Below are 20137 nucleotides of genomic sequence, written 5' to 3'. Positions count from 1 at the left end.
CCTACTTTGTGGGGATCATGTTTAATTAATTTATTTTTTGAGGGAACAATAATGCTCATCAAGTAACTATAAGTAAGTGAACACTTCTATAGTCAGAGGTCACCAGGTTTGGAGGCCATCATGAATATTCTAGTCTAGTCCTGATTTTAAAATACACTGTTCTAATGTAAAATATCCTGTCTTTTAGAGAGCCTTGAGGCAAGGGTAGGCTGTTCTCTCTAGCAAGAATGGTGCTGCTTTTCTTGGCTCAGAGGATTCAGGAGAATTTGAGATTTAAAACTTTCATGCTCATTCACTCAGGGCCTCAGGGTCCTACTCTTTTCCTGTTAAGAGACTGGCTTTGACATAGGACACTTGTCAAACTCTGTTCAGTCTCCTTTGCAGCTCTGGTATCCTTAAGTTGGATCTTGGTCTTAATTTCAGCATTGCCAGTTTTGTGGCTACAGAATATGGGGGTCTCCTTAAATGCTGCCATGGAGGCCTATGGTTTTCATATTGTGCCTTGAGTTGATAGGCTGACCTGAGCTTGTCATTTTTATTTTGTCAAGGCTTTCAAAATACTTAACAAAAGCCAGCCATCTCCAAAACAGTATAACTATTATTACCCTCATGCTGTTAAAGTGCCATAGCTACCATACAACCAACACTTCCCATTCCATCTGCCCCTCATTCCATTCCATATGTAAGGATCTTAATAATTGTGATGTTACCGTATACCAGGAGTTATCACCACCCAGCTATATTGATGCCAACTGGACCTGGAGACGAGGATGTGTCAAGTACTCTAGAGGTCTTAGTAAGACATCTATGTGCCAGAGAACAGGAGATGAACTTACAGTCTTTAGGGGTATACTGGTCTGTGGATCTCTAAGGTAACGGGCAAGTTGTTGCACCTTCAACCACCTGCCACTCAAAGCATGTGGAGCACCTCTTTGCATTTTGGAGGCAGCATATATCACATCTGGGAACATTTCTCCAATTCATTTCTAATAATGGAAAGCCTGGAACCTTTTCCTCTACTGTGGATTAATAAAGTGGCATTCTGATTTATAAATTCATCTCTTATTACCTTGAACTAATCTTCCTCAGAATCCAAACAACCTTGAGTAATGGAAAAAAATTAAAGTTTGTTAACTTTTAAAAGACCAATTGCTGGATCATAATACTCCTGAAAAGTTCAGCCACCTTAGGAAGCCTGAAATACAAGTATTTTTAATAAAGATTTTTCTATGTCCTATATACAGTCTTAAGTCTTTATTTGGGTCTTCTAAAAACTCTACAAATAGATCATCCTAGATTTTGCCCAGATCTGATAATTACTCTTCATCTCCTTCACTTAATCATCTCCCTCTTCTCCATAATGTTTCTTTTTCTTTACACTCTTTTGTTCTTAACTCTCTTCTTTAGGCCACCAAATGTGTACTGCTTAGTATCACTGCTGGCACTTGAACTGAAGGAAACTGCTTATCTCAACAATAGACAGTGGCATTTGTACATTATATTAAGAAAACAAAACAACAAACTTCCTCCCTAAAAACAAAACCCTATTCAAGTGAAGTCTTTTGTATTCTATGTAATATACATGTAGGCACTGCCATATACTACTGACTTGTTCACATCCAAGTTTGTTTTTTCTTTTTTTTTTTTTTTTTTGCTGAGGAAGATTCGCCCTGAGCTAACATCTGAGCCAGTCTGCCTCTATTTTGTATGTGGGTCGCTGCCACAGCATGGCTGCTGATGAGTGGTGTAGGTCCATGACCAGGAACCAAACCCAGGCTGCCAAAGCAGAGCGTGACAAACTTAACCACTAGGCCCCGGGCTGGCCCCTTCACATCCAAATTTTAATTCATTTTCTGTCTTCATTTGCTTTGGTTTAGTGAAAAGATTCCTCTCTAGGCTTAAATTCTGATTCTGCCAATTACTAGCTGTGTAATGTTGAATAAGTTATTGCAACCTCTCTAAATCAAAGTTCTTCTGAAAAATGGAGATAATTTCATGGAAGTATTTTATGTCATCACTATTATTATCATCATTACTTGATTATCTGATTTTATTTCTATTAAATAGCAAAACATGGTGGAATTAAAATAATTTTTTAGCCTGAAAACATCAATCAGGAACAGGAATATATGCTATAACAGAAGAACAGGTGACTTAGTGAACAGCTAAGTGTTAGCAAATGTTTGATGTTTGAGGAGACTGAAGGCCATTGCAGAGCTGGTGCTACCACTTTACTTGGGTTTTTAATCCTCTTCAGACATGGCTGTACGTTCCAAGAGACACCAAATAAACCACTTAGGAAGCTATCTAGTGTTAATTTCTCAAAAGTCCCCCCAGCCTAAAGGGGTGGGGGTGGGAATGGAAAAATCTCCACTTACAACTTTATAAGTAAATGTTATGGGATGAACTCAGTTATTCCAAAGAATGGCTAGAACAATGCCACTGTGGATAGGTCTCTTGAGTTTTTGTTTAGTCATTAAGTCTTGGGTCTCCCTTTGTTTCTTGACTACCTTGGAAAACACTAACAAACATTTCAGAAAACACTAGCAATCATGTCTTTGAAACTAAGATGAACAAACCTAGAGAAGGATTGAATGTGAACATGATTAACTGAGAATCATAAAAGTTTTAGTGGTTTACATTGGAGTTTAGGTAAATTTAGTATACATAGTTTTGACTATTGCCCCAAAATATAGCTCAACTCAATTCTTTCTTTTTCAATTTCTTAATACAGATTGCTCTGGAAGTTTGATTTCTGCAAACTGAACCTGTTAGGTCATTTGTCTTGGCAGGTTTTATAAGGAAAAAAAGAAAAACCACCCAAAAAACATCACTCTGTCTAGGTTTGGAGTAAGACAATTCAGCAATAGCTGCCAGAGAAGCTCCCTCCTCCTTTCCTTTTTTCAGACTGCAACCCAATTTTTATCCTTATCAGACCTAGGTTTGTTTTCTATGAATTTCCAGGTTTTAATAAATGAGTAACTACATAAATAGATTCTTATTTGGTATATCAAACAACCCTGAAAAACTGCTTGGAGTGGAGCGATCATGTTAGTCTGGCTTTCTGTCTCTGTTAAAGTCTTTAACAAAATTTTATTTGCCAAAGTCATTTCTGAAACACAGTGTGCTATTTTAAAAATCTTAATAGTTTACCCTTTTCTTTCCAAAATACCAAAATGGCTTAAACCAGTGTTAAAAGAGACAACAGGCCCAAAATGGAGTCACTTGTGCTAAGTCCACATCACCAAACTGAGACTTAATACCTAATCTAATTGCAGTTTCAGTCTCTCCCAGGAATGTAACTTTATTTATTTATTTTTTAATTTTTTAAATTTATTTATTTTTCCCCGAAAGCCCCAGTAGATAGTTGTATGTCATAGTTGCACATCCTTCTAGTTGCTGTATGTGGGACGCGGCCTCAGCATGGCCAGAGAAGCGGTGCGTCAGTGCATGCCCGGGATCCGAACCCGGGCTGCCAGCAGCAGAGCACGCGCACTTAACCACTAAGCCACAGGGCCGGCCCTCAGGAATGTAACTTTAAATCAGTCAATCTAGAATTACCTGGGCAGCATTAGTGAGGTAATCTGCTTGATAGACCCTTGCTGTCCCCTAAAGGAAGGTGGCCTTGCCTTCCTATTCCTAATATAGTCCTTCCTATATTCCTAAGACATGCTTCCCTATATTCCTAATATAAGACAAACTATTCACTCTTTCCTTGTCCTGCCCCATTCTGCCTATAAAAGTCTTTCATTTTGTACAGTCTTCAGAGTTCCTTTCTATTGGCTATATGAGATTCTACCTGATAATGAATTGTTGAATAAAGCCAGTAAGATCTTTAAAATTTACTCAGTTGAATTTTTTTGTTTAACATCAGATTATATCTGGTATCTTGTCTTACATGTGCATAAGTGTATAGGTAGAATTATAGTATTGTAGTATTGTAGTATTTCATTTGCCATCACCGACTCTAACTCCTTACTTTTATAAGTGGGGAAACTTAGGTTCCCAGAGGCTCAGAGCTTTGCCCAAAGTCACATAGCTAGTTAGTGGCAGGGCCAAATCTTAGAAGCCAGGTCTCCTGATCCAGTTTTGTCTCTACAACTTCTTATGTCACTTGAGCCCAGAAAACATTAAATGAGTTTTGGTGACACTGCTTCTTCTTTAAATGTAAGGAAAAGATAATTAAAGGGATATACTTAAAAGATAGTAAAACCTTTTATAAGATCTCTTTAGAAGTAACTTTTATGTATCAAGGTATAGATTTTTTTCAAACTTAGTAAAAGAAATTAATTAACTTATGTTACTTGTATATATAGTATTTGTCAATAATGTTTGGGCATACCATCTGTCTGCCATATTGCAGAGTTATAATATCCACTTTTGGTCTAAGCCAATTTAATTAAACATAATCCTAAATAAATTTTCTCAGATCTTAGATACTCAATATTAATTATATGCAAGCCTGTTTGCCCTAAGGGTAGTAAGACCTGAATGACAAAATAATAAAATAATGACTACAGGAACTTTTGTTTTGTGGGTAGAATAGGATAAGCTAGGGACTATCTGGTGTCCCTCACAATTTCTTGGTGTGTAGTGAGATAGTTGTATGTCTCTGAAATCCTTACTTGATGCTTGGAATTGAGCATGGAGAGAACTGAGGATCACTCTCACATGAAATGAGTTATTTTGGGCTTTGGCTAATTTTTTTTTTTTTTTTTTTTAAAGATTACAGACTCTGAAATCAGATTGGCTGGATTAGAACCTTGGTTCCACTACATTATCTACATAATTTGGGGTAAATTACTTAGCTTCTCTGTGCCTCAGGTTTTTCACCTTTAAAATAGGGATAAAAATCCCAAGTTGTTGTGAGGATTAAAATAGCTACTTCATGTGAAGTACTCATGTCTTCAAGTAAAGACATGCAGTAAATACACAATATATATTATTATTCTTTATATCTTGTCTTTGAAAAAATGATTTGTGATATATAATATATACATAAAATATCACAGTGAAATAGGCATAAGGGATTAAAAGTTATTGAAGAGGGAAGGGGAGGATGATTTTATCAGACACCTAAGCTCAGAACAGCTATGCTATAATTAAATATTCCTTGGATGGTCAAGTTGGCAGATGCTGATAATAATTTAGCTTTCAACTCATATATGTATATACATTCATATATATTCATATATACACACACACACACACACAAACAGAAGCAAAAAATTAGAACATTGAAGAATCAGAGGTATATTCCTCTATGAATTATATTCTTCTCTAAATGATACATTTATGGACCAAAATGGAGAATGAATTAATTAATTAATTTCCTTCAAAGAGATAACTTAGGTACGTGAAAGAAGAGAACCTATTTTCCCGATGCACTATAAAATGTTAACTTTAGTTACTAAGTGTAGCATTTGGGGCATAGCTGAAGTTTAAAGTGTTCTAAAACAACTAAGTTCAAACTTTCCTATTAAAAGACACACATATTCACAATCCATGAACTGCCCCAGACAAAAAGCTCTTGGGTGTTTATCTTCCATTCCTAATGTGATGTCAGAGAAGTCCTCACTTCCAAATAGTTTATTTCAAAGAATGGTGAACTTACTCATATCCAGACACATGAAGAATACAGATTATTATGATTCAACTATTATCCTCATGTCTCGACTGCTCCAACCTCTTCAGCCTCTGAAAAAGAACTGATGTGTGTCTCTTCCTATTTATCAACTACTTTATCCCTAATTGTCAACTATTTATACAGATGATGCTGAAAATTAACTTCAGTGTACTTTTCATCTGCTTTTAGCACATGGTGCTCAGTTCTCTCTTTCATGTAATGTTTTTTTGTTAATGTACCTATTTTTCTTGGGGTGGCACTGTGCTACATTGAGCGACGCCACGAAGCATGATTCTACAGAATACAATAGCTAAAATTGCAGCTGTCTGGAAGCCATGGAAAGTCCCCTGCTAAGCCTCTTAGGCCAGTGGGGCTAGGTAATGCAATCCTAGACTCAATATATCAATTTCTTTCTTGTATCCACTCCTGTGGATGAAGGCCACTGCCTAGAGCTTTAAAGTATTGTGGGTCATGATGGTCAAAGTTGTAAAAAGAAATTGATTAATTAATGTGTTTCATCTCACACCTCTTTTTAGTACCATAGGGAACTAAGGAATTGACCCATAGCAACTTGTCTGGGACTCAAGTAATGCCTCAGGAGGAATGAGAAGAAATGTCTGGATATTCTCTCTTAAAAACTCTTCCAACTCAACCTCAAGTTCTCTGTAATGAATTCATTTCCCCTCTACCAACATCCCTGTATCTGCTAGAGATACTGTTATTTCAGCCCCCACCCTCAACTCAAAATACCAAATGATTTAAAACTCATTCTTTTTCTTAACTGACAAATTTACTGTTACCAATTCCTAGAGGCATCTATCTCTTCCTTTTCCCACACCATCATCCTAGTGCAAGCCTTCCTTACCTCTCATCTCAGTTACTACAGCAATCACCGGGCTAGCCTCTCTGGCTCTATCTCTGTTTGCATCCTCCTCGCTCCTCCTTTTTGCTTAGTAAGAGTTAATAATATTTATTTTATTAACATATTTTTCCTTATTGAATACAAAGGAAACATTACAAACTCTAGTCACATAGTGCTAGGTATGAATCCAGTTGGAAGAAAGGACAGCTAATGCATCATTCCTATGAGGAAGGTATTGTTATCTAGGTTTTAAAGATGAGGAAACTGAGGCTCAGAGATGTGGCCAAAGTAGATGTGGCATAGAGACTGGAACTCAGGTCAGCCTCACTCCCAAGTCCACTGTGTTTATACCAACTCTCCCTCATTCAGGACATTGTTGTCAGATTAATTTGCATATTGTTATTAGTTTAATCTTCTCCACATATCAACTCCATCACTTTCTCATCTCAGTCAAAATCTTTCAATAGCTATTGTTTCCATGTCAAATCTAAACTCCTCTGCCTGGCTCTCAGGCCTCCTCCTAACTAGGTTCTACTTTCACTACTCAATCATGCTTCCCACTCTCCGGTCATTCCCATCAAATATATATATATTTATATGTTCTTCTTTTTTTTTGTGTGAGGAAGATCAGCCCTGACCTAACGTCCATGCTAATCCTCCTCTTTTTGCTGAGGAAGACCGGCTCTGAGCTAACATCTATTGCCAATCCTCCTCATTTTTTTCCCCAAAGCCCCAGTAGATAGTTGTATGTCATAGTTGCACATCCTTCTAGTTGCTGTATGTGGGACGCCGCCTCAGCATGGCGGGAGAAGCAGTGCCTCGGTGCGCGCCCGGGATCCGAACCCAGGCCGCCAGTAGCGGAGCGCGCACACTTAACCGCTAAGCCACGGGGCCGGCCCTATATTTACATGTTCTAATTCAAACATAAAACTTATTGAGGGCTCGGCACAATACTACCTTAGGTACTCAATAAATTTCTGTTGATGATAAAGCTTAGTTTGAGTCAGAGATCCTGTCTTAACTAAACTTTGAAAGTTATTTATGAGATAACTATGAGAATAATTTTAGATAACATTTCTGAGAAATGTGTGATGCTGCTTTCAGCTATCATTACAAATATTAGTTTAAAATTTAAAAACATATATAATAGGGAAAAACGTTTGACTCTGTCTACCAATATTTATTGAAGTCTCATAAAGTATTAAAATAATTATTCTCTTTCACTTTTACTTATACTCCCAAGCATAAAAACATTTGATCTCTAATCATGGTACTTGTCTTAAAAACTTGTTGCTTCCAGTTGCCTATACTTCTTATTTTTATGTACAAAGCTCTTTACATTCTGTTCCCAGACTACTTCTCAGGTCAAATATTTACCACTCCCTGCATTCCTGGCCACAGTGAACTTTTTAGCATTATTTCCACACTATGTGCAATGGACTGAATGTTTATGCCCCCCACCTGACCACACTAATTCAGATCGCCAACGTGACGGTATTATGAGGTGGCGCCTTTGGGAGGTGATCATGTCATGAGAGTCGAGCTCACATGAATGGGAGTAGTGCTCTTTATAAAAGAGAACCCGGAGTTCACTAGTCCCTTCTGCCATGTGAGGACAAGGGAGAAGACAAACATCTATGAACCAGGAGTGGGACCTCACCAGACACTGAATCTGCTGGTGCCTTGATCTTGACCTTCCCAGCCTTCAGAACTGTGAGAACCAAATGTCTGTCGTGTAAGCCACCCAGTCTATGGTATTTTTGTTACGGTACCTCAACAGACCAAGACACCATGTCAGCCCCTTTCTGAACTCTGTGACTTTACATATGCAATTCTAATGTTCTCAGTGTGTTTTTCTATCCCCCCAACTCTTTTTTTTTTTTTTTTTTTTTTGCCTAGTAAGCTCCTACTCATTTTTCAAGACCCAGTTTAAATGTCACCTCCTCTGAGAAGTCTTTAGGGGCTTTTTAAAGGCAAAGTTAATTGTTGCCATCTGTTGGATGACTACTTTCCCAAATAGATAGTGAGCCGCAGGACACAGGGATATTGTCTTTTTAATCTTTGTATTCCCAGCACCTGGCTCAGAGTAGGAGCTTAATGAATGTTGAATGAATGGAAGAATATCTTGATAGTCTGTCAGAAACAGAGTTGTCTTCTCAATTAAATACAGCCACTTACAATTTTCCTGTAGCCATAAAATAATAGATAATGAGCAACATTGTGGTTACCCTGACATTTTCAAGGCCTGCATAAGTATTTTTGGAATTAAATAAATATCTAAATGATCCATAACTGCTTAGAAATGACTTTTAAAATATCTTTCCTTGAGCATATCAAAATTCCTACATTTTATTTTTCTCTAGAGAGAATTGAACATTTAGAAAACAATGTATAAAGAAGAAGCAACTTACTTTATTTCGATCTTGTACAACCAATATTTTTCTAGTATTTTCATCAAATACAGCTCCTGTTGGGGGGAAAAATAAAAGGTAATTGAGAAATATTAATTTCATTCACCTTAGCCTCCTCCCACACTCTTATCTGTGGTCAAAATCCTACCCATCCTTGAAGGCCTAGTTCAAATACCACCTCACTCACGAAGACTTGCAAAATCTCTCCAGCAAGAAACCGGTTGCTCAGTTATGCAGGTTCTTTCAACAATTTAGAGTACCAATGATAGTTCCAGTATATACTAATTTATAGGACAATCATCTGCTTAAGCCTCTTCTCTAGATTGTTTATTCCTGATGGACACAGTAAAATAAATTAATGTCTATCCTCATATAGCATTTACTTTAGTGTCCAGACTAAGTGCTTAAAAATATTTATTGAATAAATAAATTGACTTTTCCATTCTCATTTCTATTCCTTGAACCTCTATGTATAGAACGTGGGTTGTGCCCCGTGATGATATAAATCTCAAGCACTTAAATTTCTTTACTACGTATGTACACAACTTTATAACATACCAATATATTGCTTTGGAATACTTCTTTATTTTATATATGTTTGAGTTCTAGTCCATTTCTTTTATCTATTCATTCATCATACATATTGCCCAGCACACTAGGCATTTTGCTAGATGTTAGGGACTCAAAAATGTTTTTTTTCTAATTTTTTTATTTCTCTTTGGGCAATCTTGGGTCAAAAATACAAACGATACTTTAATGATTTGTATTAGGTTCCATTAAATGTCAAAATTTAAAAATATTTGCATTTACATAATGTGGCAAGATATTGTTTAAAAAATATTTTCTGTATATTCATCTATTCTTTCAGTATTAGTTGAGTTCTTATATATAATACATATAGGTTCTAAATATAGTATATTAATTGAGCTCCTGTTGTTTGTCAGGAACTTTTCTAGGTACTAGGGATATAGTTGTGAACAAAACAAAATTTCCTGTCCTTATGGGGCTCACATTCTGGTGTGTGTGAGAAGGTGACAAATAAAAAATAAATGATATAGAACAAGAGAAGGTCATAAATGCTATGCAGAGATAAAATACAGAGGGGGATGGGTATGTGTAACACAAGGAAGAGTAATTTTCTCTGAAACGAAAACACCACATTTTAATATTTTAAAGCAAGAAGGAAAACCACTAAGAGATATAGTTAACAAGATAACATTAATGTTGGCTTCTTTTAGAAAATGTAAACTATAATTTAATTGGATGTTACAAGGGATAGAATGCCAAAGAAATGCCAAGGAAACCTATTTTTAAATTATAATAATTTGTGATTACTCAAATTGAACTTTTCCCTAATGAATTCACTATAAACATGAGCCAAATATTTATCCCAAAGACAAAACCAGCATTGATAAAGCGCAATGTAAGCGACCCCTGCTGGTCACAATGTAAAAGTTATGTAAATCCAAAGAGATTAAGGATTAAACAGAGGTTATTAACATATTATTATGATTAGTTAGGTACTTTGCTAAGTGCTTTATGTGCATTATCTTGGGTATTCCTCACAATAATCCTGTGAGCGGTATCATTTTCACTGCCCAAGTTCACACAGCTCTAAGACTGACAGCTGGTCGGCCTGAATTCTGAGAAGCATTCTTTTCACTGTGCAACATCGCCACTTTACCACACTACAGTTGCATTCTCAGAGGGCTGATGTTTCCACTTGAAGATCTGTCCAACCATTCATTCAAGAAATATTTGGCACCTACTTTATGCCCATTATCTTCAGCCTGGCGATGCAGTGAACAAGACAGATAAAATATCTGCCTTCATGGAGTTTTATTATTTCCCCCCCATATTATTGTGGGGGAAATTAATAACATGAAATAAAAGATAATTTCAGATTGTGATAAGTGCTATAAAGAAAAATAGAGCTGGATAAAGGGACAAAGGATGATGGGATTGGCATGCAGGAGGGCTCTATTTTAGATAGGAAGGTCAGGAGCTTTTCTGAGAAGGAGATATTTGAGAAGAAACCTCAGCTCTAAACAGCTGGATAAACAAAGCACTGGGGAAGAGCACTGCCAAAGAGGAGCCAGGAAGTTTAAAGGCTCTGAGGTAGACACAAGAATGCTATATTTGGGCCGGCCCCATGGCTTAGTGGTTAAGTGCACGCACTCTGCTGCTGGCGGCCCAGGTTTGGATCCCGGGTGCGCACCGAGGCACCACTTCTCCGGCCATGCTGAGGCCGCGTCCCACATACAGCAACTAGAAGGATGTGCAACTATGACATACAACTATCTACTGGGGCTTTGGGGGGGAAAAATAAATAAATAAAAAAAATAAATAAATAAAAGAATGCTATATTTGAAGAACAGTAAGAAAGCCATAGCTCACTCCATTCCAGTGTAGGGGAGGAAATATTTTTTTCCTCTACCCACTTAGGATCTGTGTCTGGGGCCTGTGAATTGAACTGACAGAAGACAGATTAATGGAGAAAAAGTATTAAATTTTATTTGATGTTAATATTTTTACATGGCCTGGGGTGGGGGTAAGGGGCTTCATAGAAAGAACTAAAAATCCCCAAAAAGCGGTTAGACCCAGGGGCTCATATACCATTTTAACAAAGAGTGATAAATTGTGAAGACATGATAAAACAAAAGAAAAAGGGCTTTGGGCCAGAGGAAGTAAATTGTGGGAAAGTGACTTAGAAATATACGGGGAAAACTAATGCATATAAGGGTTGTTTTAATAAGGTTTCTTTGTACAGACTCATCTCAGTGTCAACTCCTGTCTCCAGTGATAAGAATGTTCTCCTCTTCCTGGTACAAGAAATTTATGCCCTGCTTTTAGGTAGAAAGGGGGAGGCAGAGAGCCCTTCCTGCATCTGCTGTTTCTCAATTGTCTTCAGCTCAAAATAATCAATATGCTAAAGTGGCATAATTTGGGGTGGTATGTTCTGATCCCCTTCACTAGCCACACCTACCTTCTGTTGATTTTAACAACAAATGTTAACTATTTTCTCTTCATCTAAAAAACTCTGTACCTTTCCAGAACAATTTCTTACATTATCTTTTCCCCACTCCCAATAGCCACTTCAAATCCTAGTTATTCTTCAAGACTCTGGTCAAGTTCCAGATCTCTCATTCCCTGAATGTCTATGGTACATCTTAATAATAATACACAATAGAGTACTTAGTTATAAACAAGTTCTTCATAGGACACTCTTTATCCATATATCACCAATTCTGTGGTAATAACTGGAAACTCTAATTTAAAAGTCTGTACCAATGAATTGATACGTATCTGTATGACTTTCTCATGGAGTGTGAAGTTGTCATCGAATTATCAAGTGGTCTTTTGAAGTAGATTTGAATGGAAAGTTTCCAAATGCCTCTACTTGCTACAGGGGAGTGAGACCATGGACAGAGAAAACATTACACACCCTCGAATAACTCCTTTAAGACTTCAAAGGTGCAAACTACCTTTAAAAACTCTTTTTTTTTTTTTTTTTGGGGAGTAAGATCAGCCCTGAGCTAACATTCAATGCCAATCCTCCTCTTTTCTGCTGAGGAAGATTGGGCCTGGGCTAACATCCATGCCCATCTTCCCATTTTCCTCTACTTTATATGGGATGCCGCCACAGCATGGCTTGGCAAGCGGTACATCAGTGCGCGCCTGGGATCCAAACCTGCAAACGCCGAGCCGCTGAAGTGGAGCGCGCACACTTAACCGCTGCACCACCAGGCCGGCCCCTAAAAACTCTTGTATGTTGAATTATAATGATGTATACCTGAAACTCATATAACGTCATACACCAATTTTACCTCAATGAAAAATAAAAAAACTCTTGTAAATTATATGAAGGCAAATAAAATTATTATTAACTAAATCACTAATTAATATGTATTACTGCTTTCATTTATCTGAAGTCATAAGGATTATTTACTATTTTAGTTTTTCTGGAAATCTAGGAATTTTCTTAACCTTGGTTCTCAAAGTATCAACATCGGGAGCAGCAGCAGGGAACTTACTAGAAATGCAATTCCTCGGGCCCCACTCCACACCAACGGAATCAGAAACTCTTGCCGGTAGGGCCCAGCAATCCTTTTAACAAGCCCTCCAGGTGATTTTGATGCACTCTACAATTTGAGAACCCCAGTCTTAACCTAAAGCAAGTCGTCTCTCAAGACTATGTCACTTACAACTATCTATTGGGGCTTTGGGGAAAAAAAAAGGAGGAGGATTGCAATAGATGTTAGCTCAGAGCCGTTCTTCCTCAGCAAAAGAGGAGAATTGTCATGGATGTTAGCTTAGGGCTGAAATTCCTCACCAAAAAAAAAAAAAAAACAAAACAGACCATGTCACTGAACCTAATGGGCGATTCAAAATTCTATAATATATTAAGTTATGCTATTCTAAACAACTGTTTGGCACAATAAAGTAAACGTCTTTAAGAAGTAATGTTCAAATCATTGAAAACCTGGTTTGCTTTACCTTAAATTCAACTTAAAAGTTATCTTTTATTTTACAAATTCACATAATTAGTACTAAAATGTTTGTCTTACCACAATAAATTTAATCCCTGATCCCAATTCAGTGTTACTATTTGAGTAGTGAAGTTCAAATATCTGTGTAAAACACGTTCAAGCATATCCTTTGGAAAACTAAACACTCAACTTGCTTGTTCTCTGTGCTGCCCTCTGCTGATTCATATGGCAAACTTCATGTATTTACAGCACTACTCAGTAGTCCCAAGGAGGATAATCATTTAAGCAAATTATTTATTCCACATGAATAAACTATGGCTCAGCTGTAAGAAGAAATTGAGCGAACCTCTGAAAAGTTAATTCTGATTATCATTAGATTGAAACTGACCTGCAACTCCTACTTGATGTGTAGCATATCCTGGTAATCTGCTGGGCCCCTCTCCCAGCCACAGCGTCAGCGTGGATGCGTCCGATTCTGCGTGGTGAAAGCGGAAGCCCAGGGAAGCGGCAGGGGCAATAAATCGGCTTTGGAGGATGGGAATGTGCAGCCATACCGCTATTCTACCTTCTGATCTCCACTGCTGTATTGCAGCTAAAGGGCAGAAGAAGATAAAAATCTGTAAATATTTTCCAGTGAGAGGAGTGGAATAAGTTAAAACTCATCTCAAGATGTCACCTCCTCTAGGAAGCCATTTTTAAGCATCCACTTCCATTACTAGTTAGCTATCTTGGGGTCAGGGGATCCCAGAATGTTCTGTTCACATCAGCAGCACGGGAACTACTATGTTTTATTACAATTACCACCTTGTCTATATGATTTTTCCATCAGACTGAATGCCTTGAGAATAGTCAGTATATTCATATCACCTGACACAATGCTTGGCATATAACTGGTGCTCAATAGTTGTGAAATGAACAAATAAACTGATTTAAACAAAACACCATTTTAATGTTGTTCCTTTTAACATCCTTAGTTTTAATCCTTATAAATAACTATTACGGGCTTCTATTTACTCTTCTTTGAAGAGTTCTGTCATAACTTTTTTTTGGTTTATAAAGTTCAAGGTGGTTAAAAATATAACTTTGTTTTTAAATAATGTATGCTAGTTCTAGAAAATTCTGAAAATAAAGTATAATGAAGAAATCAAAACTTCACATTTTACTAGCATGTATTTAAAATAAAATTTTAAATTTTGACATTTTTCCATGAATATAATTTTGGAACTGACATCATACCATATATTATTTACAGCATGTCTTTTACTACATATTATATTGCTATGTTATTAAAATTATTTTAATGAATGTAAATTTTTTATAATTTTATTTATTTATTTATTTATTTCCCCAAAGCCCCCATAGATAGTTGTATGTCATAGCTGCACATCCTTCTAGTTGCTGTACGTGGGACTCGGCCTCAGCACGGCCGGAGAAGCGGTGCGTCCATGCACGCCCCGGATCCGAACCCGGGCCGCCAGCAGCGGAGTGTGCGCACTTAACCGCTAAGCCACAGGGCCGGCCCTGTGAATGTAAATTTTTAATGACTGCATGATTTTCCACATATAGGTATACCATAAGCTACTTAACTTTCTACCCTTGGACATTTAGATTGTTTCTAAATTTTCCTTATTATAAATAATACCCTAATGAACATAAAGATAGATTTCTGTCTTTGACTTTTTAAATACTCTTACTTTATTACTTAAGACTGAGGAAAAAGATGCTAACATTTCTGCGGCTCTTACTGAGTTCCAGAAGCTTTACATACATTATCTCATTAAGTTCTCACAACCATGAAAGGCAGGTATTATCACCTCTAATTTATGGGTGAAGAAACAAATACTTCACAGTTTTAGAAAAAATTTTTAGATCTCTTTCTCCATCATCTCACTTAATCTTTACAATAATCCTGTAAAGTGTGTGTCTGTGTGTGTGTGGTGGGAAGGCTTGATTATTTATTTAACAGTTAAATTCCTTTTCCTTCTCTTCTCTTCCCCAGTTCTGCAGTAGGGCCTCCCTGTTAAGGACCATGTCTTCTACCTCTTTGAAAGTGGGTGTGCCTAACAGAGTGACAAACACACAGGAGTCTTTAGTAAAGACTTCTTGATTTGGGACTATGGGGTCAGATCCTTCTCACCTCACTCTTTCTCTGATTAAATCTTTTTAAAATTGACATACAATTACATAAAGTGAAATGCACAAATCTTAAGTGTATATTTGATGAATTTTGACATATGCATACACTTGTGTAACCCACATTCCAATCAAGATTATAAAACATTTCTATCAGCCCAGAGAGTTCCCATGTCTTCCTTTCCAGTCAATCATTCCAATCAAATGAAAAAGCTGAAATTCCAAAAGTACAGTGATTAGCTTCCTGTTTTTTATCTTTACACTCTCTGACTTGGAGACTCCAACTCCCACTGCTTCAGCTAAAATCTACACAAGGATGGTTGCCCAGTCCAACCTCACAGAACACTGCATTTTCTGCTCTCAGAAATTTTCTGAAGGTTGCCACTTCAAACTTCACACCATATGTTCAAAATTGACTCCTACACCATCCACCCTAAACTAGTTTCATTTACAGGCTTATTTTTGGCACCAATGCTTGAAAACTGAGAATCATTTCTTTAATTCCTTCCTTTCTCTTTTTCTCTAATAAACTTGAATGCTTTTTCTTCCTCCATTCCTCATCCCCACAGCTGATATCCATCCCTCAAAGTCAACTCATATACCACCTCTTTGACAAAAACCTTTCCTAACCACTGCTCATGTGCTCTCCATATGTGAACTTGAAGACTCACTATTTGTACAATTTACTAGAAGTTATTACATATTGCCCAATGATGTCTCTTCTGTTATTTTTCTAATCCTAATTAATATTTCATGCATTTGCAATCCTCCAGGTCAACAGAAGATTATGCACAGGGGCTCAATTCATATTTATTAAACAACTGGCTTGCCTAAAGTCACACAGCTAGTCAGTGGCATAGCAAGGACTAGAATCAGGGTTATTTCCCCAATGATGCAGATATATTACACGCAAAGCTGAGCATCATATTACCTGTTCATCCATCTAACTTTACAGTTATCAATAACAGAACAGGAACACTAACAGAACAGCCTTCAAGTGTAAATCTGCAAACAACTACTGCCAATACATTATACACAGTCAGTCCCATTTACTTGAAAAGAAAGAATAGATTTAGACTTCCTATCAGGCTTTCTTCTCAGATTATTTCAGTTTCTCTTTATAGGCAATACTATTCAGTTTTGTATGACTCAATAACAGCAGAATTAGCAGTGGCTCTCAGAGGCAGCATAGGGCAGTAAAAACAGATTCTCAAGCCAGGGGAAGTTGCTCAATCTCTGTGTCTCAGTACCATCATCTTTAAAATGGGGATAATAGTAGCACCTACCTCACAGGCTTGTTATTAAATGAATTAATATTTGTAAAGTTCTTAAAACAGTGTCTAGGATTTAGTGAGTGCAACAGAATTTGTGTTTTAAAAAAACAGAAAAAGCATTATGGTACTTAAGAGTTTATAAATTAGTTTCATATACTTTATCTTTGATTACACATCTATACAGTAATTAGGGCTGGGATTATTCATATAAACAACCTAAGAGGCAAATGTTTTCTGTCTTCAAATATTTGCCTAATGTCTGGCTAAGCACATGGCAGAACCTAGGACTTGAAACCTGGATGTGTGAGACTCCAAACCCAACCCCCTTTCTGCTTTCCCTTGCTGACTGAAGTGGTGCTTTCAATCACCTGTTTGGGCACCGACAAGTGACAAGTGTGTGCAATAAATACCTGTATCTACCCACACAAATGTATGCATATTAGAGGATGAACATTGATGGAGTCAGCAATTATTCACAAGCAGGAGAGAAAATGAGGTGAAGAGATAAGTAGTTCGGGAATGAGAATGATTAATGAAATAGCTAGTTGATTATATTTACACAGATGCTCACTTGCCATATGGCTCAATAGGATAAAGATTATTTGAAGTTTCCTAAGTGTGAGAGGATCTTTCCAGGGCTGAATGTCCACGCTATGGCTTCAGTTCGATTATAAGGACACTCAGGGGCAGTTTAAAAAACAGGCTGCAACGCCAAATCAAGGGCTTCTCTCAAAGTGAAGGCTCCTCCAGCCAAGCTTGCTTTCTCAACACTGGACTCCAGGTTCAAAGCGAGAGAAAGGAGTTTTCCTACTGAAGTCTGAAACCACCCGCCACCCTGCCTGGTTAATCATAAAGACTTGTTGATCTGTAAGTAGAAGCAAACTCTAGTTCTCGACGCCACAGTTCCTGACCCGATTCGTGTACAAATGTGACCACTCAGAACCTCTCTGGCCCACTCGTTGTCCAGCACCTGTATTAGAATGCGAGCGAGTTTTGTCTTGGGCTAAGCGCTCGTCAGAACCACGGCTCAGCAAACGATAGTAAATCATAATGCAATGATACTAATAGAGACTGAGCGTTAAATAGGTGGCAGACACCGTGCTGAGCACCTTATATGCATTATCCGACTTAACTCTCAGCCACCCTTTGCGCTCCCATCGCCCCGTTTGATGGATGAGGAAAAGGTGGCTGACAGAACCTGCAGAAGGTCACAAACTAGAAAGTGGACCAGAAGCTAGGGCTGCCAATCCCGAAGTCGGGGGTCGTCACCATTTCAGCCCAACCGCTTCAGAGACCTCCCAGCAAAGGGCACAGGAGCGAAAGGGAGAGAACGGGGCGGGGGGCGGGGGGTCCCGCGTGCCGTCTCCCCTTCCCTCTGGGCTCGTACTTGCCCCGGGGGTCCCTGCATGACAAAGGGTCGGGCGCCGCGGAGCCCCTCGGCCCAGGCACACTTGCCCTGCAAGCCCCTCTGGAAGGCGGCAGCGTCCAGGCGGTCCAGCGCGCCGATCCGCGCCAGGCGCATCGAGACGCCCCCGAATCTGTCCAGCTCTCCCCGCAACTCGCCCACTGCGGCGGGGAGGTCCTGCGCGCAACCCGGGCCGCCTGAGGCCCTGCGGGACCCTGAGGCGAGACTTGCGCGGCGGGCCCGGGCCAGCACCGCGCGCCAGCAGCTCCCACTCGCCAGCGGCAGCATCTCGTCGCCGGCCCTCGATGCCCCACTTGCTCGGCCCCCAAATCTCCCGTCCTCGGCGCACCCAAGCGCAGGTCACTACCGTAAATTTTAGAAGAGCGCCACCCCACCCAGTCTCAGGCTTGGGTTAGGGTTACCACTTCGCAGCGCGATAGCGAGGAGACAGCGAAGTCCTGTCCACCAGTTCCTCTCAGGAATTTGCTCGGCTCCAGGAAAGCGGGAGGAAACTTTCCCACCACTTTCCCCCCCTAGTTTATTCAACAGACGTTTGTTTAAAGATGGGGAAGTCAGACGGAGACACGAAAAAGTCCTTTCAGGAATTTACAATCTAACTGACGGTTCTGTCCACCTAACCTGTCTTCCTTTGCAGAAGTCAGAGCCTCTTCAACCTCTTCAAAGACCGCGGGTTCTCAAGACGCAGGGTTCCCCCTCTCCTACTGCGCTCCACGCGGGGGATTACGGCTCCGGGCGGAGCTTCACTGACTTCTGCCCCGGAAGTTCTTCCTCACAGTAAAGCGCGCACGTTGAGCCGGCTTTGCCGCTGCTTCTCTCTGGCAACCTTCTGACCATGTCTTCCAAGAAGAATAGAAAGCGGCTGAACCGAAGCGGAGAGAATGGTTCGCTCTCGCCCTCCGCTGCTCCCGCTGCTGCGGGGGCCTCGGCTCCTTCTGCTGGGCCAGGCATCACGGCGGTGGCCGGGACTCTGGTGGTGACCAACTTCTTAGAAAAGGGTAAAGAGTTCTGAGAGGAAGACTGGAGGCCAAGGGGGGGCGCCACCTGAGAGGACGAAGGCCTAGCGAAGCCGCTTTTAGGTGCAGGGGCTTTTGAAAGTTGGGCGAGGCACAGGTGTGAGAGCGGCCGTAGGACCCCCCCTCGGCCGCGTCTGCGCTGGAGAAGTTAGGCAGAAAAGGCTTATCCGTGGCTAAGTCAAGCCGTCTCTTTTGTGAATTGTTTTGAATTTCTGACTTGCTCCTGAAACAACTTTGCCTCCTTTAAGATTAACGACATATTTAACTGCAAAATTGCTCCTATCTAGCGAGCATAGGGTACATGGATGCATATACTAAAGAAATTAAATACCCATTCAGTAAAGATGTGGATACATCCTTCCTAAGAGATATCTTTGTGCCTTTGAGAATGAAGGTGCCTTTTCCTTCAGTTACTACACAGGTTCTGGTAGTTAATAACAGCTGTTAATTGCACACTAGTGTTAGCAGTAGGTTGGGTATGGCACATACATATCTCATTCAGTCTTCACAGAAGCCCTGGGAGATGGGTACTGTGTTATGCCCATTTTACAGAGGAAGAAAACGTGATTTGCTCCAGGTTACACAGGTACTAAGTGGCAGAGGCGATATTTGAGTCCAGATGTGTTTGACTCTAAAGCCATTATCCTAGATCACAATACCCTTGACTTGGGAGAACGGATTTATCTGAAAAGTCATTTAGTCAGTAAAGCTTCTGTGTTCAAACTGTATATTATGGCTTTGAAAAATGGATCACATTAAACTAGTGTTAAGATTTTTATTTATGTTTAATGCAAACTCTAAAGACGATCTTAGAGTTAACATAGTGTTTTAGTATTCCTTGGGAGTCAGAGGACAGCTTATGTCCTGCATATTCAAGTCTCTTTTTCAACTAGATCCTTCCC

General features: G+C 39.2%; 2 protein-coding genes across 7 annotated transcripts in view; one reads left to right on the top strand and one right to left on the bottom strand.

Moving 5' to 3' along the window:
- Positions 1-18521, bottom strand: part of NUDT6 (nudix hydrolase 6) — a 30439-nt gene extending 11918 nt beyond the window's left edge. Inside the window, exons 1-3 of one of the 2 annotated variants that reach the window (XM_004426517.3) lie at positions 18252-18521; positions 13778-13981; positions 8900-8955 (exon numbers count right to left, since the gene is read on the bottom strand). In XM_004426517.3, the coding sequence (XP_004426574.1) occupies positions 8900-8955; positions 13778-13981; positions 18252-18489 (498 nt within the window). In that variant the 5' untranslated portion in view covers positions 18490-18521. Of the gene's footprint in view, positions 1-8899; positions 8956-13777; positions 13982-18183; positions 18203-18251 lie in introns of those variants that run through there. The other variant, XM_087437659.1, reaches the window with a different exon arrangement.
- Positions 18522-18999: 478 nt separating this feature from the next.
- AFG2A (AAA ATPase AFG2A) overlaps positions 19000-20137 on the top strand; it is a 347051-nt gene continuing 345913 nt past the window's right edge. For 3 of the 5 annotated variants that reach the window (XM_087437656.1, XM_087437657.1, XM_087437658.1), the window contains exon 1: positions 19000-19217. In XM_087437656.1, the coding sequence (XP_087293782.1) occupies positions 19055-19217 (163 nt within the window). In that variant the 5' untranslated portion in view covers positions 19000-19054. The remainder of the gene's footprint in view (positions 19218-20137) is intronic. The other 2 variants (XM_004426516.3, XM_087437655.1) reach the window with 1 other exon arrangement.

This window comes from Ceratotherium simum, chromosome 12 (genome assembly GCF_057802395.1).
Source record: "Ceratotherium simum simum isolate JZ-2026a chromosome 12, ASM5780239v1, whole genome shotgun sequence".
Lineage (NCBI taxonomy): Eukaryota > Metazoa > Chordata > Mammalia > Perissodactyla > Rhinocerotidae > Ceratotherium > Ceratotherium simum.
This window is presented reverse-complemented; position numbering and strand designations above follow the sequence as displayed.